This window comes from Muscardinus avellanarius (assembly GCF_963383645.1).
Source record: "Muscardinus avellanarius genome assembly, chromosome: 2".
Lineage (NCBI taxonomy): Eukaryota > Metazoa > Chordata > Mammalia > Rodentia > Gliridae > Muscardinus > Muscardinus avellanarius.
In genome coordinates this window covers 16,980,362-17,006,846 of record NC_137787.1, presented here as the reverse complement: position 1 = coordinate 17,006,846, position 26,485 = coordinate 16,980,362, and the positions used below count along the sequence as shown (strand labels likewise).

General features: G+C 42.0%; 1 protein-coding gene across 3 annotated transcripts in view; it reads right to left on the bottom strand.

The window, feature by feature from the left end:
* PAX3 (paired box 3) overlaps positions 1-26,485 on the bottom strand; it is a gene marked incomplete at its 5' end in the record, with an annotated part of 103,519 nt that overhangs the window by 21,272 nt on the left and 55,762 nt on the right. For all 3 annotated transcript variants that reach the window (XM_080689096.1, XM_080689094.1, XM_080689095.1), the window contains 3 exons: positions 1,860-2,074; positions 2,967-3,132; positions 12,930-13,135. In XM_080689096.1, the coding sequence (XP_080545222.1) occupies positions 1,860-2,074; positions 2,967-3,132; positions 12,930-13,135 (587 nt within the window). The remainder of the gene's footprint in view (positions 1-1,859; positions 2,075-2,966; positions 3,133-12,929; positions 13,136-26,485) is intronic.

The following is a 26,485-nucleotide window of genomic DNA, read 5'->3' as shown; positions in this document are numbered from 1 at the left end:
CAGTGGGAAGTTCAAGTTCTAGCAATTGCGCTTATGTGATATTTACAGCATAATATACTTATTTTGATACATAGGAGATAATACAAGAGGCTAGCCCTTTCACTTGGACAATACAGGTTCTTGTTCTTTTCCTTATGATTGAATAAAAACTAAGGTTCTAAGAAACGCAGACGGGATCCTGCATCTCACCTCACAGGAGCGGATGGGGTCCACCTACTTCCAGGAAAACTTTCCACCAAATCACGTTCATGAAAAGCTTTTCCATGGCCCCAAACTACAGAAGTTAAACATCGCAGAGATAATTGCTCCCACCGCTGCTTCTAAATGGCAGAAGAAGTTTACATGTGATGAGTCCGGGCCTTTTGAGGATGATGCTATTAATATAAGCCCACGATTGTCATGCGAAATCACATTGAGAAATGCCAGCACTTGGAAATGAAATGCATGAAAGCCCTGTCGGAAATACTGCCATTGTTTTCATGTTGTTATTTTCTTCAGCAGAGGTTTAAAGCCACCTCTTACTCCTTTTTTAATCCCAGGATGTGCTATAGGAATCTATGAAACTTAATTACATTTAGTGTTACAGAAAAGGATTTATGAACTCTTGCCTTTAGGCAGAAATGTTTATTTCATTGCCTTCGCTATCCATTCTTTTCAACTCCGAAGGCTTTGAACTTTTCAGCTGCTCAGAGTTATCACCGCTATGCAGAGCCCGAGAGCGCCACTCCTCAGACACACACCACAAGTTGAAGAAAACCAAGAAGGCGAAGATATAGGAGTCGTTATTTTGGCCACCCTTTGTGCCATTAAAATCTCATTTTCTGCCTATTAGGATGCCCTCTTGGTGCTTAGGCAGCGGCGATAGTCAGTGATTAGTGTGTAATTGAGTATAATTGTCTTTTCACTTTTCATTTGTGTCATTCCGAGCCTGTCTCTGTTTTTCTAACCACCAGGAGGAAAAAAAAAGAGGTCGAGAAAAGATAAAGCTGTCAAAACTCTCACTCTGGGCCCCAAAGAGATTCTCGATTGCAATTATAGATTGCAACCCCTTTGTGACATTTCTCCAGATTTAGTGGGCAGCTATCCTTGCCACCTGGGCCAACTACTCTCTAATAAAATCAAGTGATCTGTATTTAAACAACTGCTAATAATGTCAACCTCAGACAGATGCCACATGTAGAAAATTTAACCATCCCTCTGACATGCAATTATCAAGGCAATTTATTAATACGATCTCCCAAGAAAAGCTCATAGTCCAACGCAAATTAGAAAAACAATTACAACATTCAAATATTTATATACTTCCAAAGAGCAGTAATTCTCTTAATTTTGGCATTCCTAACTCATTTATTCCAGAGTTGTATAGCCATCCGTTAGGTTTCTCTCTCCAGGACTTTTCTGCTTCCTCTCTGATTGTTCTTGTGTTTCTCTGAGGTACTCTTGCTCTGAAACCCTGTCAGCTGACCACATACCATTTGAAACAAACAAAAACCAAAACAATACAAAAAAAACAAACAAAAAAAGAAAAACCCACCATGTTTGCGAGGTTCCCAAGCAAAACCCAGCCCTTAGTGGGGGGAGAAGAGGAGATGCACTGACAGATGCCTTGACAGCTAAGTATAAACACAAAGTCTCCGTGATTACATTAAAAGTCACTTGAATTTTAAGTCTCAGCTACAACTTTTGATGCCGCCAGTAGGAAGGGTAGAGAGAAAGGAAACCAGAAAACTGGAATCAGGTGGCTTGGATAAAGAATACATTATGGTTTAAATTTGGCAATTCATTATACTCCTGCCTCGGGGATTGACTATTTGGTTCTGGTATACAGCAAATCGTCTGTCTAGAACCACGGGACTGACCTGGGGTGAAAGGCCATTGCCAATGGCGGGGTTCATGGGGTTGGAGGGCCCCGTCGGAGGCACAAAGCTCTCTGTATAGCTGGAAAATCCATGCCTGGTGCTGGGGAGGCAGTAGGCAGAGCTGCTGTCCGGGTTCGAAGGAAGCGTGCTTTGGTGAACCGTGCTCGGAGGCAGGGGCTGAGGTCTGTGCACGGTGCTGCTGGGATCCGACACAGCTGAAAGGAAGGAGGTGGACAGCCATCAAGTTCCTCTGCAGGACAGCAAAGCAAGTTCACAAGCCACCAGGAGCATCTCCTGGTCAGATGGAATGTTGACTGGGAACGGCATTCCCTTGCCTGCAAGTGTGGGATCACTCCACAAAAGCCACACCTATTTTTGCACATATTTGTAAGTCCCTAGCTTATATCTATCCTCTCATGGTTTACTCACCCACAACTTGAATGCAGAAGTCACATCCGCAAGGCTAACAAGCCTGTATTCGTAGTGAGTGTTATTAACAGTGTGAGGATTCTAACCTACCATGGCTGCCCATCTCAAATTTCACATCAAATGTTCATTTAAAGCACCTAAATAGTAGCATAAAGCAGAGTTTTAAGTTCCTGGGATGCCTGCTTGCTTGCTTGCCTGCTTTGCTGTACTGCTATCTTTCTTAATCTGAAACTACTTGAGTCCTGTATTTTACCATGAGCTCATTCACCTGTACATACTAGCCCATGGGGACTTCATTCAAGCTTCCCTTCCTAGAGTCCCATGGCAGTCAGTAACTGTCCCAGAGCTTCAGTTAATGGCAGACAACAACACAAATATGGCTGTGAAATTTTAACAAAGAAAAGCAAATCCCATGCTCATTTAGAAGGGGGGTTTGTTTCAAAATACAAAAACGGTCTTGCGTTACCACATCGTTTATCTAAAGAGATGTGGATATGCCAGAGAACAAACTATGTTTCTGAAACGTGACAGGACTGTTTCGGACAACCTGGTGTCATGGTTAATCAACACAAAAAACAGCATCCCCGTCAACATCGTGGATAGAATTCACTGTATAAAATATCCACCAGGGAAAGCAACCGAGAGCTACATTTAATCTCCTTGACTCTTCCTCTTTACCTTGTGGAATAGACGTGGGCTGGTAAGAGGTCTCCGACAGCTGGTATGTTGGCAGGGTCGGCATGGCGGTGGGAGGGAACCCCCCCGGAATGAGATGGTTGAAAGCCATCAGTTGATTGGCCCCAGCTTGCTTCCTCCATCTTGCACGGCGGTTGCTAAACCAGACCTATGGATTTAATTTAAAATTTGAGGATTTCACTGATGAAATAATAGTACATTCTTAATGAATTTTTCATGCTAAAACAGATTAAAGGACCCTTATTGACAGGAAAAATAGATGCTAGAGCCCTCCATCTTCAGTGTCATTTGGGAGTATTGTGAGGGGTGAAAGGACAATTAGAAGTCAGGGGTCAGCAGAGGGGCTATGAGGACCCGTGTGGACATTCAGCAGCCCCCAAGAAGTGATGCTGGGCAGGGGGTGCTGAGCAAGATTTGGGACAATAAGACTCCCTGCTATTTCCATCAACATCACCCACCATGCAGTACAGTCCCCTGGGAAGGATTCAAACTGGTCATTAGAAATTAAGTGAAACATCTAACATGCAGAGAAAACGTGATATAAAACCCTTAATGGCCCTCATGGTCTCACCCAACTCTTCTATCTCCAGAATGTAAATGTGGAACTCAGAGGACCTTTTCTAGGGTATACACAGGATGATTACCTCGAAGTGAGAAAGGATTTCTACCAATTAAAAAGATTCTAATGTTTATGTTACAAGTTCATGGACGCCTAGTGCGGTACTGCTCACCTATAATCCCAGAAACTCAAGAGGGTAAAGGCAGGAGGTTCAAGGCCAACCTGGCAATTTAGCAAGACCCTATCTCAAAAATTTAAAAGAAAATTAAAAATTAAAAGAACCAGGGATAGAGCTCAGTAGTAGAGCATCTTTGTGTTCAATTCTAGTACCACCAAAAAAAAAAAAAAAAGTTCATTGAAAGTTAAGGTGGAGAAAGCATGGCACTTGGTGGTGGAGTAGAGGGTCCAGGGGAGGACCCCTGCACTCAAGGAGCTTCCACACTTGTCCTCATGATGCTCAGAGAAGTCAAGGAAACCAAAATAACTACTCATACCGGGCATGGAGGCGCATGCTTATAATCCTAGTGCTTGAGAGGCTGAGACAGGAGGATTGCAGATTTGAGGACAACCTCAGCAAGTAGTGAGACTCTCATCAACCTAGCAAGACACTGTTTTAAAATAAAAATAAAAAATATGGCTCGGGGTGTAGTTCGGAGGTAGAATGCCCCTGGCTTCAATCCCCAGTGTCAAAAAACAAAACAAAGCAATTGTTCACTAGAGGTAGAAGTTCCATGTTGCGGAGTGCAGATAATTGAAAAAAGTTGAGAATAAAAAAAAAAAATTTCACCTCATTTTAAAGCTTGGACATGATTTCTACAAGGAATCTTTCCCAATGGAGGTCACAGTGAAAAGTAAAAAGACTTAGCTGGGTGTGGTGATGCACACCTGTAACCCCAGTACTGAGGCAGGACGACCATAGGTTGGAGGTCAGCCTCAGCAACTAAGCCAGACCCTGTCTTAAAATAAAAAAATAAAAATAAAAAGGGTTGAGGTGTAACTCAAAGATAGAAAATTCTTGGGTTTAGTCTTTAGCACCACAAAAAAATAAAGTAGAAAGACTTGACCAGTCCAAGAAAAAAAAAAATGAGACTTGATTTTCATACAGAATGATGTTAACAATTATATAATTTAATTTTAATTTTAAGCCATATAAAAAGGAAAGCTCTCTTCCTTCTGGAGCAGGAAACCTAATTTAGCAAATACTTTGCCTGGTCACCTGCTCAAACTTCTGTTACTCACCCAAATTCTGGTCTGTAAAGGGTTTTGCCTTCTCTATCCATTGTTGTAAGACACTGGTAAGAAAAGCAGTTTGAACTTCCTCAAAATATTAACATTTAATAGTCCTCATGTTTCCAATAGGAAGAAAAGGTAAATCAATATTTTTCCATGTCGATACATAATTGAATTAGTTTTACTTAACTTAATAAATTGCCACCTGGAGTAATAGAACCATGAACAGCACTGGATTTCAACTTTACATCCATTGTGTTTTCTCTTGGTAAGTCTGAGCACCTGTTGCCATGACTCCCAAGAGGCATCAAGGTGAGAAAGCCACTTTCCAGGGAGAATTTGGAATGAGCTGTGTTCGCCTGAGGAGGCCAACAGGGGAAGTCTGGGGTCACGTCCTGCCTGACTGTACTGTAGCGCACCACCCACTGTGGTCGTAACTTCATACTGTAACACCTCCAGTAAAAAGGGCACTTCCGCTCACTCGTGGAGGTGGTCCCACCCACCATGGGGGCCAACTCTGCTCAGTGCATCCCTGGCTTTACATGCTAATCTGGGAAGGGAATTGAACTCCCCAGGTTCACTCGCACTCTCTGCCATCCTCAGTTCCAGTGGTGAGATCTCTCTCCAGGAGGAATTCAAAAACCTACACTTCAATTGTTATCAGAGAGCGTTGCCAAGCTCTCAGTACCAACTTCCTTCTGTAACCTTTAGATAAGTAAACCAGGTGTGATTCCCCCTGGGGGTGGCTCTGCCTGACCTCCCCACCCATCTCAACCCACTACCAATTCCAGGTTCATTCTAACTGCACCATAACCCAATTTTTTAAAGAAAGGGGAAAAAAAGATGTTTCTCAGATAATAAAGAAGATGAAGCAATGTAACTTTTCTACAAATATCTTTAAGAGATAGAATCCAAACAAGCTAGAGTTTAAGAGGATTTGGGCATTTCATGGTTTTTTTTTTTTTTTTTTTCCCAAAATAATAGGAATAAGTATCCGAGATACTGAGGAAACCCACTGGGTGTTATATTTTAAAGTTCTCATATTTATTATGTACAAGATCTACTGTAGAAGATGAAATAAAATATTGAGAAGCAACAAAAGATTCAAGAGTTTCCCTAAGGAATTTCAATATTGTTTAAATTTGGGCTAAATAAATCCAGAGATCCGAGTGAGGACTGGTGTGCCTGTCTCTGTCCATTTAACCAGATTTTAAATCATCTTACCAATGTCAACCTTTCCTAGAACCAGACACCTCTGCCAAAGAAGCGTTAAGAGGAAAATATGCTGAAGTTGAAAACTGGGAATTGGTCCTTGCCTTCTTTATGCTTTGAAACTCAGAAAAGACAGATCTCCTCTTTTGAGTAGAAGAAAGAAAAAAGTACGCTTGAAATCTTCATGTTATTTATTTATCTATTTTGTTTCATATTTTATTTGGAAACAGGGTCTCACTAAGTTGCCAAGAGCCTCACTAAGTAGCTGAGGCTGGCTTCGAACCTACACAATCCTCCTGTCTCAGCCTCCCAGGAACTAGGATTACAAACGTGCGATGGCACGCTCGGCTGAAATCATCTTCATTTTAAATACCCAAATGGTCAAAGCACACTGATTTGGGAAATGATCTTATCAACCTATTTTTAACTGAAAATATCTCATGATGCTCAGAAGTTGTAGATAGCTCAATATTGAATCACTAATTTCCAACAGACCATCAGTGCATAATTTACTGAATGACATGTCCAAGTGTATAAATTCTAAATAAATTCATCTAATATAAATGGATGGTAGTTTTTCCTCAGTTACAATTATTAGAAATCTCCCTTTGTTTTGCAAAGAGTAATAAGAAAAACAGAAGCAAACTGGCCTTTGATTGATATTCTAGGAGAAAACATGGGTTTTCCCCATCAATATCTTTGCCAGAAAGGCATAAAAAAAAAGTTTCACAAAGGCAGCTACACACCCGATAAATGTCACTCTATGATGTATTTCAGTGTACTTTTACTCTCTGCACAGCACATTTTCTGGCCTTCCATGTCGTGGTCAGGACCTGAGAGCAGGAGGCACACTATTTGCTAATCTATTTTGAGGCACAGTTAACTGCCTGTAATTACATGTGTAATATCACCGTTCACCAGAGCACCCCCAAAGCAAATTTGTAGTTCATTTGATGAACTGCAGTCTGATGTGTTCCCACCTGCCCTCTAATGGTACCACTGGCCTCTAAAATAGTAGAATGGCCAGTAATTATTTTAAGGCACAACTTAAATTGGTTAAAAGATCTCCATAATATCATGAAAACCAAGGGGAAAAAACAATCAATTGCAAAAGAGAAATGAGATTTTCCTAAATTTTTTTCTACATGCACCAAGAAACCAATTTGTTCGGGTGCTCAACAATATTAGTTAGAAAAAGCTTAGTACTTCACACAGTAAAGACCAAGAATACTTAGTACTCAAATGGGTTCAATGCAAACCAAGCAGAAGTCAATCTCCGCTCCCTCCCTTACTAATCCTGCGACCTTGAGCAAGTTCCTTGCCCTCAATGGGCCTCTGTCTGTTTTCTCATCTGTTCAAAGGCGAATATAAAAAATACTATTTCATAAGATTGTTGTAACAATTTTAAAAGGATAACAGACTTCGAAAAGGATAACTAGGAGATATAACTTGTTTAGCTACTGAGGCAGGATTAACTCAGTCGTGGCCTCCTTGCCCAGCATGCACAGGTTCAATCTTAGCAGTACCAAAAGAAAATCAAAATATAAAATGCTAGTTATTAAGTAGAAAGTCTCATATTGACTCTCTTCTCGGAGAAAACCAAGAATTAAAAGCCTGGCTGTCTCCCTTCCCTACTCTGTGGTCTACAGCCAAAACCTTTGTGCCAATGAGTAAACAGGAAAGTGCCCAGAGAACACCTCAGACAATGGAAAGCCGGTTGGGCTTGAATGGAGGCTTAGGTCAAATCTGCTTCCAAGTTTCATGGATTAGTGCTAATTGTCCCATGGCGTGAGCCTAATTTTGCCTGTCAATAAATTAGTGGTTCACATTTTTCATGTCGTTCTCAAAGGCCAGCTAACCTACGTTATTCCAGATGGGTTACTTCACATGTAATTTGGAAAATAGGAAGAGAATGTAACACATAATCCTTAGAAAGAGAATTCACAATCAGATCATAAAATGCCTGATTCGAGACTAGATTTGCTCAAGTTTAACGCTGCAATACCAAGTCCAGTGCTTTCTACGTAGGTCAGCTTGGGTCAAGCTCGGTTCTGGTTCCACATTTATCCCCTTCTCCTTTCTCTTATCTACATCACCCTCATCCCAGTCTTCCTATCACCGCTGCTAGCCAGCTCTGTCCACCGTAAGGACAGGAGGTTGATGGGAAGAAAGCCCTGTGCCTAAGCATCTCAGAGGACCACAGAAATGTCCAAAACATACTCAACTTCATCATATGTGTGTGAGTGCTTGCGTGCATGTGTGTGTTTTGTGATGGGGACTAAATCTGGGGGTAGTCTACCTCTGAACTACACCTCCAACCCTATTTTTATTTTTTATTTTAAAACAAGCTCTTGCTAAGTTGCTGAGGCTGGCATCAAATCCATGGTCCTCCTGTCTCAGCCTTTCATGTATTGGGATTATAGGCATGTGCCACCATGCCCAACTCAACTGTTTCTTAATATGTCAGGAACAATCTCCCTCATAAGGCTGCAAGATGTCCACACCTATATTTCATTGTGGGGTTCAGGATATTCTATACCTATCCTAACTGTGCAGTCCTAACTTCCAAGCTATGCAGGTCTGTTAGGTGGCTTTGAATCACCATTTCGTTCTCCTCAGAATCCCAACTTATTAAGGCAGAAGGGTCCAGAGAGATCACACATCCTAGGCATCTTAGTAGTTTTTAATTTGGGGTGTGAGAAAGATGGTTTTAGAAAACATAATGAAATTCAAGGACCCTTTCCCTAGTTAGCACTTGTGCACACACACACACCTTGTGTACCAATCTCAACTCTCTGTGATCTCCTAAAAATCCATCCATGATTGTCCTGGTGGTCCATGGACCCACACTGCAATCATCTTATATAACTTACCCCGCATAGATTAAAGAATAATAATAATCCAAAACCCAGCAGGACTAACTGTCTCTACAAGACAGTTTTGGCAACCTGGGGCTAAAGTCCACATCCTCTGACCCCTGGTTAAATGTTTTTTCCTCAGGTAGCTTTCTTTCCTATCTTCCACTATCATGAAGATAAAGGAAAACACTAGCCCACTTATGGAATTCTTAAATAAAAAACCTAATAAAACTTTTGTACATCATAAATATTTGCAAGCAATTCTGCCCCCCCCCAAAAAAATACTTTAATACCTATTTTATTTGCATATGAACAGCTACCCCAGTAAATTCAGCAAATGGTCTTTTTTGTTTTGTTTTGTTTACTTCTAATGTTATTACTAGGCAAACAATCTTTGGTATGCAATATAGTTCTTTAATCACATACTCAGATTTGACCACGAGAAACGCAGCTACCATCCAAACACGTTTTTATGAAACATCGTCAAAGGCCTGAGTTATTACAGCGTTTGTCTCATTTCTATACAGAAGAGTCTAGAAATATTTTTCCTCTGGAGGAAAAAAAAAACTGGGAAGTAGACACGGCTTGGGGGCATCGGGTTTGTTTTTCCCAGGTGCCCCAAATTAAACTAACTCACACTTTCTGGCTATCACTCAAAATGCGTTGACTTAGCTACTGCTTTTCCAGATCCTTCTAAAAACTACAGGGTTTCCTCTTGGCACTTTAATCGGTGATTGACTACTCCCTTCTTTTTCCTGCTGGGTTAAGTCAAAGATCCATATGCTGGTGTTTTAGGGAATTTGTTAGGCCGTAGATCATCGCGTGGGGCAAGACATGATGTGTCTCGAGGGAACTAACAAAGCCATAAGGAATGTAAAGAGTCGCCGGGTTAAAGCCACATTAAGACAGCTGTTACGTTAATGAGGACCCTGCTTTGGAGAGGAGGTCACTGTACAGAGAAAATATGAACCGTTCTTTATTGGTTTGATCCCGTGTCCTCTGAAAGTTAATGGGCCATTATTATTATACTTTGACAGTCGCTGAAGCACACAAGATGCTGGGTACTGCACAAACGATGTCAATTTGAGCTGTATTCTGTCCCCTGTCCCCACTTTTGACAAAGGCAGGAACTGGGTAGGGCCACACTGACCACCCTCCGGGTTTCATCTCTTTAAAATAAAAGTTTGTTTTCTGATTCATCCTGAATTCAGAACCAATCATCGACCCATCTGGAGAAAAACCCAGTAAGCAAGCTTGGCTAGCTGTGAAGTGTCGAGGCTGAATCCTGAAATACAGTGGACACTCAGCACACAGGAGACTGGACTTTGCTTCACACTGGAACCAGGTAATCACAGGACTATAATAAACGCACGATCGATTGCATGTGCATTTGTTTTGTTTTGTACTACTGGGAGATTCAGGAGCGTTCTACTTCTGAGCTGTACCCCCAGCCCCATTTTATTTTTTACTTTAAAACAGGGTCTCACTAAGTTGTGAAGGGCCTCCCTAAAGTTGCTGAGGGTATTAATTAATACTAAGTTGCTGAGGCTGGCCTCAAACTTCTGTTTCTCCCACCTCAGCCTCCGAAGGACTGGAATTACAAGCATGCACCACCACACCCAGCATCATGTATATGCTTTTATATATGTTATAATATTAAGAAACTACAGAACTATTAAATTCCTTTACCCATTTCACTGGGAGACAGTGTCTCTTCCCACTGCAAAATACAGAAACAACCTCCATTAACCATGAACCACACTGAGTCTACTCTGTATCCCAGAGCAATGGGCAGAGAAACTCAATAGTTCATCAGCACCCGGTGAGCCTTGGTGCTTTTGTGACTTCCCACTCATCTCCGCCCTACACACCAGTTGCCCGCCTTCTCCCTCTGAAGAACTCTCACCTCCAACCCCTTCATGCCAGCCCCACCACCCTCTCTGCTCCTGCCACAGCCCCAGTGCCTGTCACACCCAGCGTGAGCTAGCCAGGAGCGACCCAGCCATCCCCCAAGCGGCTGCCTCGCCACCCGCCACTGCTCACTCTTGAACAGACTCCGCTCTCCCCATCCTGTCCATAGGGCTGGGGTGAAAACATAAGGCCATCTTATGTGTTGCCAGACACTTCCAACTCTGTACCTTCGTTCCTAAGATTCCCTACTGCTAATTCACTCTCACCACCCTCCCAGCCTCGTAAATATTTAGCCTAAACCTCTCTTATTTACTCTAAGAGTTTGTGTATTTTTTCTTACGCACATTGTGAGTACGTTCGTGTTCTCTCTCTCTCTCTCTCTCTCTCTCTCTCTCTCTCTCTCTCTCTCCTTACTACGTCTGTTTGGGTTTTTTTTTTTTTTAATTAGTTGCGTCTTTACTTGTTACCCATTTAACTGCAGCTCCATGAGAGAACTGAGTTCCTCTCAGTACTTCTTGACCTTCCTAGCACTGTAATGGTCATATGAAAAGTTTGATAGAACGTTCCCTCTCTCTGGGTTCTGCAACCGGAAAAGGTTCTTTCTGTAAAGAGAGGCGATCCACCACGCAGGTTGAAGTGCTGACCTAGGGACCGTGCCCACAGAGGAGCTGATGCCGGCCTCAATCTGGCTTTGACTTGAACGTTGAGCCCCAGGGAGTGATACACATGTTCCCAGATAAGGTAACTTCTGAGGCAGCAAGGAGTTCCAGGAGACTCAAAATCTTTAATTTTCTTTTTTTTCGGTACTGGGGATGGAACCAGAACCCAAGGGCATTCTACCTCCAAGCTATACCCCCAGCCTTATTTTTTATTCTTTATTTTAAAACAGGGTCTGAGTTGCAAAGGGCCTCATTAAGTAGCTGAGGCTGGCTACAAACCACGATACTCCTGCCTCAGTCTCCCAAATGCTGGGATTACAAGCGAAAAAGCGAAATCTTTAATTTTTTAATTTTTTATTTTTTGGCATTCTACAAGCTGCACTCCAAGTCCTTTTTAAATTTATTTTGTTTTATTTTATTTATTTATATTTTTGTGGTGCTGGGAATGGAACCCAGGGCCATTCTACCTCCGAGCTACACCCACAGCCCTATTTTTTATTCTTTATTTTGAAATAGGGACTCACTGAATTGCAAAGGGCCTCACTAAGTAGTTGAGGCTGGCTGCAAACTGTGATTCTCCTGTCTCAGCCTCTCAAATGCTGGGATTACAAGGTGTGCCACTAAGCCCGGCTATTTTATTTATTTATGGTTTTGTTTTTTTTTTTTTTTTTTGAAACACTGTCTTGCTAAATTGCTAAGGCTGACTTGGAACCTGCTATCTTCAGGTTCCAGAGCTCTCTCAGCCTCCCAAGTACTGGAATTAGAAGCCTGCCGAACCACTGTGCCTGGCTCCCTAAGTCTTTTATGTACAATCTGCCAAACTAACTTGAGGGGAGAGTTCCAGTTCACCACTGACGATAGAAGAGCAATTCTACACTCAACAGAAATATGTGCCGTCCTGGTAGCCTTCTCCAGGAGACCCAGAGCTCTTCCAAGAGGTCAAAAGATAATTCAACACAGTCTTAGCAAAATTACTTGAAGTGCTTCCAGACTGTGAGACCCATAAAGGAAGGGTCTATTACCTCATGCACCTTTTCATTTTCCTAATGAAAAGCCACAGAGAGCCAGCACCTGGGATCCAATGATGGCCACCCTTGCTCCACCGCTATGCACCCCGGGGCAGCTACTTAACTAATTCAAGTTTCCCGTTCCTCGTCGATAAGCGTTGGGGCAGTCATAGGATCAAACTGGGATTTTTGTGATGATTAGTGAGTTCATTCACATAAAGCAGTTAAAATCATGTCTGGCACAGAGAACACTACAAAAAAAATCTCAAAAAGGGTTTGTTACTACCTGTGTACCACCCCCAAAGCCTATATAGAGTGGTTGGTGCATAAAAAGGATTCCTGCACTGATCATGAGTAAAGCGAACTTTTGTGTGTCATAAATGGTAGAATGACAATTCCTTAGAGATAAAAACTAAAGTTAAGTGCCATTGCCGATACATTTATCTTCCTGGGGTAGAGTAGGTTTCAGAAGAGAGACACCACTTAGTTTCTTCCCTGGGCACCGGTACCTGCACGCGGGCCTCAGTGAGCTTCGCCCTCTGCGCCAGCTCCTCGCGGGTGTAGATGTCGGGGTAGTGAGTCCTCTCGAAAGCGCGCTCCAGCTCCTCCAGCTGCTCCGCGGTGAAGGTGGTCCGGCTCCTGCGCTGTTTCCTCTTTAAGGGCAAGTCTGGTTCCGAGTCTATGTCAGAGCCTTCATCGGACTGTGGTGCAGAGGCTAAAAGCCCAGGAAGAAAAAAAATGAAATATGAATCAAAAGCAAATCCCGCCAAGCCACAATGATAGGAATCCTATAAGACATTCCCACGTAAGTAGTAAGTGATACTGTGCTTTCCCGTCCCCTATATCCCTGCGTCCCTGGCAGAAATAATTACTCTGGGCATCTGTCTTTCTGGACTTTTAGAACCCAGAGATAGGCCTCCTTCTATTTTGAGGTGGGAGGTTGTACTTTGTACTTAATGGGTATTCCATTTGTATGTAACAAATGAATCACATTTAATTTAGTTTCTGATAAATTTTCACCAGCCTTTACACTGGGAAATTTGCTAATCAAACAAATGTGGTATCTTAAAAAATATTCCAACCCTGGTGTGGCCAGTATTTAGGAGGCTGAAACAAGAAGATCACAGGTTCAAGATCAGCCTCAGCAATTTAGAAAGATCCTCAACAACTCAGCAAGACTCTGTTTCAAAAATACAAAATTAAAAAGAGCCAGAATTGGTGGTGCATGCTTGTAATTCTAGGACTTGGGAGGCTGAGACAGGACTATCATAAGTTTGCGGCCAGCCTAAGCTACTTAGTGAGGTTCTCCACAACTTACTGAGACCCTGTTTCAAAGACAAAGGGAAAAAAATAGGGCTAGGGGTATAGCTTGGAGGTAGAATGTCCCTGGGTTCCACTCCCAATACTGGAGGGGAAAAAAAAAAAACAGGCTGGTGGCACATGCTTGTAATCCCAGTACTTAGTACTTAGGGGGCTGAGACAGGAGGATCACAGGTTTTCAGCCAGCCTCAGCTACTTAGTGAGGCCCTCCACAACTTAGTGACACATGTTTCAAAATTAAAGAATAAACAGTAATGCTGGGGGTATAGCTTAGAAGTAGAATGCCCCTGGGTTCAATCCCTGGTACCACAAAAAATAAATTAAATAAATAAATAAATAAATAAATAAATAAAAATTTAAAAGGGTTGGGGCTATATAGTTCAGTGGTAAAACACCCCTTGTGTCAATCCCCAGTAACACACACACACACACACACACACACACACACTCCAAAGTTGACTGAATATCTAAGAAGCCAACAACAGTAAACCATTGTAGGATTCCTGAATACTTAGAGACTCTACTGCTCCTATTAAAAAAATGTTGAAATTTAATACCTCATTTTCAGATATTGGGAAATGCTTTAAGGAGAATTTCTGGTTTGTTAATGTAAATTCCAAGAACACATAAAAAGGAGTCATAGTCCAGGGAACTGTACCTAAAACAAAGTTCAGAGTTTGGATGTCTGCCAAGCGGGCAGGGGGCTGCCCAGAACAACCACCAATCTGAGGAGCCCAGTGCAAAAGGAAAAGTAGAGGCTCCTTGCTAACGTGAGACAGTAACAGGAGAGCATTAACCACAGCGCAGAGCATTTGCAGGCAAGGCTTGGATGGCCAAGGAGACCAGCCCTCAGAGCCGCCCTGCAGTCTGTCTGCCTGTGTTCATATGCGGAGAGAGCCTTCAAGTTTCAGTGTGCAGATGCCTAATAAAAGTGGGCCCGGGCGTGGTGGCACATGCTTGTAATCCCCGCGCTTGGGAGGCGGAAACAGGAGGATCACACAGGTTCGAAGCCAGCCACGCTGGCTTAAGAGACCCTGTTTCCAAATAAAAAAAATATAAAAAATAGGTCTGGGAGTGTAGCCCAGAGGTAGATGGGTTTCCAGGAACCCCAGTACCACAATAAATAAATAAATAAATAAATAAATAAATAAATAAATAAATATGGGGCCTGGGAACAAGATGATATTTGTGTTGACAATACATTATGGTATCTGTTCCACAATAAGAACAAGGTCTGCTTCCTCATGGGAAGGAGCTGGACACTGGCAAAGCCAGGGGCACGGGCACCCCTGGCTGATGGGGCGGGGGAGCTGTCCCTTCTCATTCTGATAGGAACGCATCAGGGACCCGCAGTAAGGAGAGCTGCAATCATACAAAGTACCCGGTGGCCTCCAGAAGGTTCAGGGGTTTGGGGACACATCACACCAGGATCTGGGCAGGAGGAGGGCAGTCCTCTCCAGACCCTGGGGCAGTGGGCAGAGAACGACCCTGGAACTACACATGGAACCTCCACAGCATATCCAAATGACTCTACAGATCCCCCAGGGAACTGGGGGATCCTCAGAGAAGGGGCTGAGTTTTGCCATCAGCAAATGGGGGCCAAGCCAGAAAATGGGAGATAATTTACGTTGCTATGGAGGTAACTCTTTTCTCCCCCATGGGTTTGGAGGACCAGGCAAGGGTGGGTGGTGCTAGAAGCGATGTATGCATGGGCTATGTCCTGAGCTCCTCCTTTCTGAAGTTCAAACCTAATGCTGCCGTACAGAAACACAAACATTCATTCAATTTCAGTGTGAATGATAAACCTCCCCAAAGGGTTTACATCCAAAATGAACCCAGAGATGTGATTCTGTCGTCTAATATTCTAATGCTTCTACATCAGACGCACACATAAACACTTGGAAATGAAGAGGTCATGGGGTGAACTTGTCATTTTAATGGCGAATGGAAGAAAATATAGCTGAAAACAAATACTTGTGCATAAAAGCAAAAGAGAACTATAATATTTGTCTCTAACTTGGGATAAGTGCTGTGCTTCGTTTTCATTTCTGTTGTCTAACTTACTAGAAAATTATTTCTTTTGATATAAATGCTATTTTAGGTATTAACTTTGTGTATGTAGAGGGAGGGGGGCTTCGCTAAGTTGCTGAGGCTGGCCTCAAACCTGGGTTCTGTCTCAGCCTCCCAAGTACTGGGATTACAGATATGCACCTGGCTATATATTAACTTTAAGACTTCCTTTAACTATGAGAATATTTTAAAGAAACTAATCTTTAGGGCTACGCTGTGCATTGCACTATAAACTTCAGAAGTGCCCAATGCAACTTATACGTGAATGTATCTAATACATGGGAGCTAAATGAACAATAAATTATGTATAATTATAGAGGCATGGTTCTCAAAATTTTGGTGCACTAGTATACCTAGCGTGGGTGATATACCCTAGATAACCAGCTCCCCTTCCAGAGATTCTTTTTTTTTTTTTTCCCTGCAGGACTGGGGATTGAACCCAGGGGTACTCTATCTCTGAGCTACAACCCCAGCTGTGTTTTTTGTTTGTTTGGTTGGTTGGTTGGGTTTTTTTTTGGTTTTTTTTATTTGTTTGTTTGTTTGTTTGTTTTGGGGTGGTACTTGGGTTCCTGGAAGCCCTTCTACCTTCGGGCTACACCCCCAGACCTATTTATACTTTTTCCTTTGGAAACAGGGTCTCTTAAGCCAGCTCGGCCGGCTTCGAACCTGCGAGATCCTCCTGTCTCCGCCTCCCAAGCGCAGGGATTACAAGCGTGCGCCACCACGCCTGGCCCCAGCCCTATTTTTTTACTTTGAAACAGAGTCTCACTTAGTTGCAGAGAGTCTCACACAGTAGCTGAGGCTGGCCTTGAACCTGCGATCCTTCTGTCTCAGCCCAAGTACTGCCATTACAAGCATGCACCACCACACCCAGCTCTCAGATTCTATTCTACATTGGCTCTATGGATGGTGGAGGACCCTTGAAGAATGACCTCCATCAAATTTTCTAGACTAGTTCTTTCACCTTTCAAAATGCCCAAGTGTAAAAGTACCTCCTACCACAGTTTATCAAAAAGGAGTTTCTATGTTTTTTATTTTTTATGGTGCTAGGGATTGCACCCAGGGACATTCTACCTCTGAGCTATACCTAGCCTGATTTTATTTTATTTTATTTTATTTTATTTTTGGTGGTACTGGGGTTCCTGGAAGCCCTTCTACCTCCGGGCTACACTCCCAGACCTATTTTTACATTTTTATTTGGAAACAAGGTCTCCTAAGCCAGCGCGCGCGGCTGGCTTCGAACCTGTGTGATCATCCTGTCTCTGCCTCCCAAGCGCGGGGATTACAAGCGTGTGCCACCATGCCCGGCTTTATTTTTTATTTGACAACAGAGTCTTGCTAAGTTGCAAAGGCTGATGGTGAATCCGCAGTCCTCCTGTCTCAGCTTCCTCAATACTAGGATTATAGTCATACGCCATTATGCCCAGTTTATATGTATATTTTTAAGTGATAAACAAACTCTGTGCTCCCTAAGAAGCAAACTACCTATTCTCCTAAGAAGTCAATCAATTTCCATAAAATACTTAGCTTAGCATCATGCTTGCAGTTTCTATTGTGAATAGTGAATTCAGGTGAAAAAATTAAACGGTATTCAAGGACTGACCAAAAGTTTCTGTCTGTGAGACTCTCTGCCTGCGCATTTTCTTCCTCTGATCCCATTAGGATAATAGTATGTGGAGATTTTCATGTTTCCTTTGGGAGTCTCTGGGATTATTAAATTCTCCCAAGTAAATATGGTGTGCCATGCATTGTCAGGCCAATTAATCAAAATCATCTCTGGCTTCTGAAGAAAAAAAAGAGGCAAGATTTACAACTAGCAGCAAGAATTAATCCCAAGGGTCAAGACCACTGTGTTTCCCCTCAACAACGGACACTCCCCCACCCCCAGAAAGGGGCACTGGGGGCCCAATGCCCTCCTTTGGCATGCTCACTGGGGGACCAATGCCCTCCTTTGGCATGCTCACTGGGAGCCCAATGCCCTCCTTTGGCATGCTCAGTGCTGGAGCACTTAGGAATACAGTAAGTGCTTCATAAGTGCATGTTGCATGAATAAAAACCCAGAGTAAAATCTCAGTTTTGCTTGTTTCTCTTCCAGTATTTTATATCTGTAAAATGAGAGCTCCTGCTTCTACAAGTCGATCTTATCTGAAGAGTTTTCAAGTATTCATGTCCTGCAATTTTCTGGGGAATAATTATCATTTAAAAAAAAAAAAAGAAGATTGTGTGTTTTTTTTAAAGAGGAGAAACTACCACAACATAGCTAATAAAAAAAAACTCTGAATTTTGTAGTTCAGTGAGACAGCCTTTTCCGCCACGAATAGAACAAAATCACTACCTTTACTTTTACAGAGCTTCTTCAAAAGTAATGGGAAAGCTGTATCTAAGTAGGAAAACCTCTACGCAGCATCATTTCAAACGACACCGAGGAAATGGTTCGCCTGATTTTTCTGCTGGAAAATTATTTGAACCAACTGATCGTTTGGGGCAATATGAAGCCACAATCTTACAAGTTAATTCTAACTTTTCCCCATCTGTAAACCCCAAAAGGATGTGGGCTTTAAAATATGTAAAGTCAGCAACCCAGGGTCAATTTACCAACTAGGAAAAACTAGCTTTTTCTTAAACATGGAAATACTACTACTTCTTGTATCACTCAATAAAAAGAAAATTCATTCTTTGTTTAAAACATAATTCACAATGATCACCTGAATTTGAATTCCTTGGTTTTTATCAAGAACGAACCTGAAACTTAAGCCTCGTTTTTTTTTTAATTGGTGCAATGTATTCATACATCATAATGTTATAAAGAAAATACTTTTGTAGACATACATGCACACATCGCCCAGTTAGCCCCTACCCGATCCCCACCCCGTTCCCTCCCCATCCCTCCTTCCCATGCTTGTTAAGCCTCGTTTTAATAGCACATACAGACCATTTTATTATTGGTCTATTTTATGTATTCAGCTTTACCTGAAGCTACTAAGACAAATTAGATATTAAATCCCAATCATTACATTCAAGGCAAAACAAACCATTTCCAGCAGCTTAATAGACAGAAATTATACATTTTTCTGTACAAAATACCTAACACTACAATTGGGAACTACAAGAAATGTTAAATAGTATCTAAACGAGTTAATAGATTGCTAAAAACAGATCAACCCGTTTCATTATAACCTTTTTGAACTATTACAACTGTACAGCGGAAAATATTTTTTGTTTGTTTGTTTGTTTGTTTGTTTGTTTGTTTGTTTTGGTGGTACTGGGGTTCCTGGAAGCCCTTCTATCTCCGGGCTACACCCCCAGACCTATTTTTACATTTTTATTTGGAAACAGGGTCTCCTAAGCCAGTGTGCGCGGCTGGCTTCGAACCTGCGCGATCCTCCTGTCTCTGCCTCCCAAGCGCGGGGATTACAAGCGTGCGCCACCACGCCCGGCATTGTTTTATTTTTTGATACTGGAAATTGAGCCCAGGGGCTTTCTGCCTCCAAGCTACAACCCCAGATGTGTGTGTGTGTGTGTGTGTGTGTGTGTGTGTGTGTGTTTGAAACGGGGTCTCACTGTGTTGCTGAGGCTGATCTCAGACCTGTGATTCTTCTGTCTCAGATACTGGAATTACAGGTGTGTACCACACACCCAGCTGTGTAGCCTTAATATTAAAGGAAGATTTTTAATTGTATTTAAATGGCTCATGTTCCTTGCTACCTTCACAAACAAAATTGGCTTTCACTGGGTGTGGTGGTGCGTGACTATAATCCTAGCAATTAAGGAGGCTGCGGCTGTAGCTCCTGGTAGATTGAATCTTCCGTTCAATTGCCAGCATTCTCCAAAACGAAGCTTTATCATTAATTAAATAAACTATCTCCACTATCTCCTATTCTGAAATTCCAGAATAGCTCTCCTACAAAAATACACATCAATACATGATGCACAGCCTCTTAAATGGGCATTGTGTTACTTTGAATTGCAAGCCCATCACAGATTTTATCCCATTTTATATTGTTCTCTGATTTTAAAACTTTTGACTCTGCTATCAAAAACCCTTTCACAGAGCCGGGCGTGGTGGCGCACGCTTGTAATCCCGCGCTTGGGAGGCTGAGACCAGAGGATCGCGCAGGTCCTAAGCCAGCCTCAGCTACTTAGTGAGGCTCTCAGCAACTTAGTGAGACCCTGTTTCAAAATAAAGTATAAAATAGGTCTGGGGTATATAGCCCGGAGGTAGAAAACCTCTGGGTTCCACCCCCAGTACCACAAAAAAAAAAAACTTTCACAGTCCATTCTTTGATGTAGAGATTGACTCTATGTCACAGATGACCAAGGTATTTCCAGGATGAAGACTTCTCTCTCCGTCTGATGTAAATGCAGTACAACCCTATGTATCCACCACACAGTGAGAAAAACCAGGCTAAGGGGGCTCAGATTTGACCCAGGCCTGCACCACTGCAGAGGACTTGCTCTCCCTTCTAGAGCTTAGAGTAGTTTACACACACACACACACACACACACACACACACACACACACACATTCTTTTTGAGGAGAAAGAGTAAAAATAATCCAAAACAGAGATCCACATGTGAATCATTTACCTGATGATCACTATTACTACCCTTCCTCCCAAATTTCCTAAAACTGCCCAGAATCCAAAGAAATATTCAGAAACCGTTTACATGGATCAATATCACACAACGAATCCAAAGATTTTCCAATAGAATACAATTCAAAAAAAAAAATCATTGAAACTAGCCAGGCATGGTGGCACACACTTGTAATCCCCGCGCTTGGGAGGCTGAGACAGGAGGATCGCACAGGTTCGAAGCCAGCCTCAGCTACTTAGTGAGGCTCTCAGCAGCTTAGTGAGACCCTGTTTCCAAATAGAATATAAAAATAGATCTAGGGATGTAGCCTGGAGGTAGAAAGCCTCTGGGTTCTATCCCCAGTACTATAAAAAAAAAAAAAAAAAAAACTTGTTGAAATCCTTGAAGTTCAGAATCTAGCTTTTAAACAAGAGTAAAACACTCAGAAGAAATGGATAAATTTTGCCAAGATATTGAACAGATATTATTATTATTATTATTATTATTATTAATTATTATTATTATTTGTATTGGGAATTGAAGCCTGAGACTTTTTTTTACCTCTGAATTACATGCCCAGCCCTTTTTAATTTATATTTTGAAACAAAGACTAAGTTTTTGAGGCTGGCCTTGAACCTGCAATCCTCCCGTCTCAGCCTCTCAAGTACTGGGATTATGTTCATGAGCCACTACGCCTGGTCAAATATTGAAGAGATTTAAGAAATCAATCAGTCTGACCATTCACAATCTGCAGTAGGAGAACCATCATCTACCACCTCCTGGTTGGAACATTCAGGCTCATTCTGGAACCTACCACCACCAACTGTTGAACTAATGATGACTTATTTTCTATCTTTATTAAAGTCTTCTTTGGGGACTTTCTATTACACTGTACTTAACAAGAAGCTGTAAAGTTTATATAAAGCCAACATGCAGGAATAGATAACTTGAAACATATTGGGATATTTATAGGTTATTCAGGGAAAATTCCCAACTGATCACTGGAAAATATTAATCTCTCATTGGGAACCTGAGCGTTTCAACTCTTTATTTTATAAATGAATTCACTGGTTCTTTTCTACCTCAAGCTACTTTTACATTTCAGAAACCAAAGTTCTTGTGTCATTCCAAAGTTCCACAGTAATGTCCATGATTAAACTTGGGAGAATGGGCATTGTAAATAAAAGGGAAAAAAAAATCAGGCAGAAGACAACCGTCACACGCCACAGGATTGTGAACACTCCCTTCGAAAACAAATCAAACTGGAAAGAGAAGGCACAGTCTTATCAGCAGCAGACTATCCATAAAGTTTAATTAAAGGAGGAATTACAGAATTACAAAGTATGCCTGTGTCCCTGAGCCCCTCATGACGACTTCTGTAGCCCCAGGAACTATTTCATCCTAATTAACACTATTAGACATGAAATCTTGCCTCAATTTTATAGGGATTTAGTCACGTGGAATTCGGTAATTATTGGTTTCCAGACAAATATAACTGGGAGAGGAGAGACAGCGAAAAAATGGAGAAACGAAATAATTCACAAGCATGAATTTGGCGCATTGTCTTTCTGCTCAGCAAGACCTTTCATTTGAATAATTAAAGAATGAAAACATGACAACCATTTAAACTCTATGTTCGCCCTAGATAAAATACAATGCGATTTACAGACACGGGAGGTGGTGGGGAGAAAAATCTCTGGAGGCCAAATTTCCTAGTCATCCTTCATTTTCTCTAGGATGGGCCCAGACCAAAGCCAACAGTCTTTTTGTGCGTTTCTATCTCTCCGAGGTGGACTCATCAGCATCGTCACTCTAAGCTGCGTGTCACTGAGAAAGGCAGAGAAGGAAAATGAAGAAACCTCCTTGAGGTCCAGACTGTGTCTGACCGCCGCAGGGGAGCTCAGAGGTCTATTCCCTCAGGTCTTCAGCAGGTCAGCCCCAAAGTTGGACGATGCACCCACTAATTGGCTAATTGCAGAATGTCCCCCGTGCTTGTGAGTTGGGCCGCTCAACAGGAGGGGGACAATGTGGCCGCTAACTGTTTTCTGATCTAAGTCGCCCTTTTACACTGAGAAAGATGTGGATGACCTCTCTCGTGTTTACTCGGGTGAAAGTCAGGAGCCAGGCAAGACTGATACTCCCTTGCAGACCCAGAGTAAATGACAAATGACATTTTCCCTTTGTGATCTTTGGGATTTTTGTTGACTTATTTGGAGGCTTTTGTTGGACCCCAAGAAATGGCCTGTGGCTGAGGCCTATTCTACCGATTTCCACGCTCCATCTGTGGAATCCATCAGCGGGGCATTTACCCTCATTCAGGGTTCTGACACCTGCCTGGCAGGGTGCAGGAGAGACAAAGAAAGCCAGAGTAGAGGAGAAAGGGGAGGTGGGGTGTTTCTTTTTTTTTTCTTTTTTTTTTTTTTCTAGAGAAGGGCGGAGGGGGTGGTTGAAATGGATGCCAGTAGGGGTTAATTCAAGCCAGTCCGAGACTTCAGCACCTGCAAACTTCTCTTCCACATTAATTCACTAGCTAAGAAGTCGGTGACATTATGTTTGGTGTTTTTAAGTTGTATTCATGTCAAGAAAAGAGATACACCTCTGAACGGAACTAACCAAAAACTGACCACAAAATTCTAAACGTCAAGCTAGAACTCACATCCAACCGAACAAGCAACCCAGCAATAATTTCATCTTCCCCAAATTCTTAACCCAGTCCTAGGATTGGAGTCAGTGTGGTTTTTTTAGTTGATAAACTAGGAGAGATGGCTTATAACTTGATCAGTTGTTTGATGAGGGTGGCTAGAAAGTCTCGTTGGATTTCTTTTTCTTTTTCTTTTCTTTTCTTTTTTTTTTTTTGAAGATTTAAAGAAGTTTATTAGAAAGATAGAAATACAGAAAATAGAAATTCAGTTCCATACCAGACTGGCATGGAGGGGTGACTCGAAATGAATACACCCTCTCGTTGGATTTCTATTTCCTTTAGCAAGTGCAAAAAAAAAAAAAAAGAAGAAGAAGAAGAAGAAGAAGAAGAAGAAGAAGAAGAAGAAGAAGAAGAAGAAGAAGAAGAAGAAGAAGAAGAAGAAAGATAAGACCATTTTTGGCAAGAATATGCTAGGTTTTCCAGAAGAAAGGTTCTTTGGGAAAGACAAAATCTAATTAAGATCCTTCAGCGGCTTACCTAGTCTTGTTCCTGCCTACCAGTCTTGGGTTTTCTTGGCTGGAGAAATGTAACGCTATTCCCCTCCCCTCTGACCCAAGCCCTTCCCTCGGAAGCTGCCGGCTCACAGCACGAGGTCATTAGAAGGAAAATAAGCTCCTGCCAGGTTGGGGCTAATCAAAATAACACAAATAAACCCTGACACTCAACAACTCCCCAAGTGCCTGCTGCCCGGGAGGAGAGTACAGATTGGTTATGAATATGGCCAGCCTCGGGGCGCAGTCCAGGAGGGCTCGGATCTTCGCTCCGTCGCCCCGAGTTACTTTAAACGCACACCACGAACTGTGGGGTGTTTATTTACGATAAGAACTGACAAACAGAAACTGGCATCATAGCCAAGCTGCCTTGGAGGTAGAGCCGCACGGCCCCCAAAGACTCCTGCATCCTAAGGATGCGATAATTTTGAGTTTCTGGGCCCCACAGGACTGGTATCCACCTTACCTAGAGAGACATTTGTCTACAGGATTTTCTCTCCCATCAGCTACCACCTGGACACTGGTCATTTAAAAGGCCTTCTTTGTCAGGACCAACTGGAAAGAAAGGCTTATTTCTGTGGCCATTCACTTATCCCACATGCATGCATACTAGTGGTTATTTTTCATAGCTGTAGTCAGTGAAATATTAAAGTAAAAAGATGCAGGTACCCTTTCTTGTCCCCTGATAACAAGCTACATTTTGCTTCAGGGAACCACAGAATACCCAGGGAGCTATACCTGTTTAAGTTACCTCCTTTCAAGGGCTGGGAACAAAGAGGACTCCATTTCTGATTTAAGAATGCAGATACTGACCCAAATTAACCCAGTGGCTTCTTAAACCCTTTATACTGACAGGGTGTATGTGTGTCTGTGTGTGTGTGTGTGTGTGTGTGTGTGTGTGTGTGTGTCTAACAAGAATTCCTTTCAGGGCTTGGGTCTCTCTCATCTTTTGGGGATGAGGTCTCATATCCTCACCCCCCCCACAAATGACTTCTATCTGCAATTTTTTATAAAAAATAGCTTTTTAAAACTCCATGGTAACCACCACCAGTGTATTTCAAAGAGAAAAAAAGAGTCTAAAGCCCCAAGAAAATGGGTTGCTATTCAATTAGGAAAACTGATTAGTTAACTAATTAATCAGCTAACAGCTTTCTAAGAATAGTCTCCAGTGATAAGAACTTTCCCCCTCAAGAGCTTAAAAGTCAGTCATAATTAAAATTAAGAGCCAGGGCTACTATCTTATTAAGGTTCCAAAGGCAGGGTGTTCTGTGCTACTGGGACTGGATTGCATACAGCAAAGAGAGGTCATTTGCACACTGGAGGGAGAACAGGAAAACAGGAGTTCTCCTGAAAGGCAAAGGGCCAAGTGACTTTTATTTACAATTGCCAAGAGAGAGGCCATTACGGAACATATGTGCCACAATCGCCCTCTTATCGCGGGCTGGCCATCCTGTCCTTTGGGAGCTGTTAATGAACTGGGTAATTGAGCCGCTGACATGTGTTACCAAAACAAAACAATAGGAAGAAGAGACAAATGAACATTTTATTTGCCAATCAGAGTGGGTTCAGCCTTTCAGGGAGCTGCAGCTAAGTGACTGGCTGGATACATAAAACAGTGCATTGAGAGCCAGCAGATGTAGGCACAATAATAGTTAACTGACAGCTTATGGCCCATCTGTGCTTAACATTTTGTTAAAGAAATTACTTGACTTGCTAAAGAGACGACTCATACAGCTGCCCCAGCGCTGCATTATAAGAGATAAATCATTAGCTAAACTGCTTCATGCTTAAGATGACAATGATTATTAACAGTTATGTCGAGACATTTTGTCGGCACAGCTTGACACATTTATTACTTACTAAAAATGGGACGACTCATAGATATTCAATGGAACTGAGTTAGGAGGGGAAAAACAGAATACAGAAAACCATTGGAAAGAAAAACAGGCATGTTTAATCTTCCACAAATAAATGGGCACTCTCAAGATGTACAAATGAAAAAATAAAATAAATGCCATGAAATGAAATCTAAGATCGTGTCCCATGGAGCGATCATGCAACTTTCTTCCAATTACATCTTCATCATCTGAAACTGAAGAATATTAGAAATTGCTTTCATTCTGAGCCGATTACCGTTCATTTTATCAGCGACAGGACAGAAAAACCAGTAGGTCGAAAATAATCATCTCTAACCACTTCACTTTCTCAAGCATACTCACTTTCCTCCTTAGGGAAAAATATTTCTTTCATAGGAAAAAAAAAACGAAAGTAAGAAGTCATGTTGCAAGAGACCTGTGTTACAGGGGAATTTGGCTTGTGTTTTTGTTACGGCAACTGAATTGAAACCACATTTTTTTGTCCACGTGTGGCTCAGTCCGGGCCAAGTAGAACAATTTCCCTCTCAGTCCCATCCATGTGAATTGATTAACTGGGCAGAGCGAGGATCTCTCAGTGCCCATCCTGGGATGGTTCTTCACCATGATGGGTAAAATTAACTTAATAATGGTAATAATGATAAAAGAAATGTTACTATTTACTGACCTGCTGACAACTTACTCTCCCCAACCTCTGCTCCCTGTTTGCTACATCCAATGGGTACATTTTCTCTTATCTATACCAAAACTCTACTTGGAGGAGGGTGGCCATCCCCAGCCTATAAATAAGGGGAAAAAATGAGGTAGGTGCCAAGTGTAAGGAATGAGTTGATTTATGAGAACTCAAGCTCCCCTGATGGAAGATCTTACTGGTTTTGTCATTTGAAAAGAAGGGTTGAGGAAAAAAATTTGTAGCCAATATCTTTACTTTTTTTTTTCTCTCTTTTCTTCCTGGTCTACAGAGCCAGGACTCAAATATCACAGCCAACCCCATAAATCATTTGAGAAAACATAAGTGTGAAAGGTTAGTAATA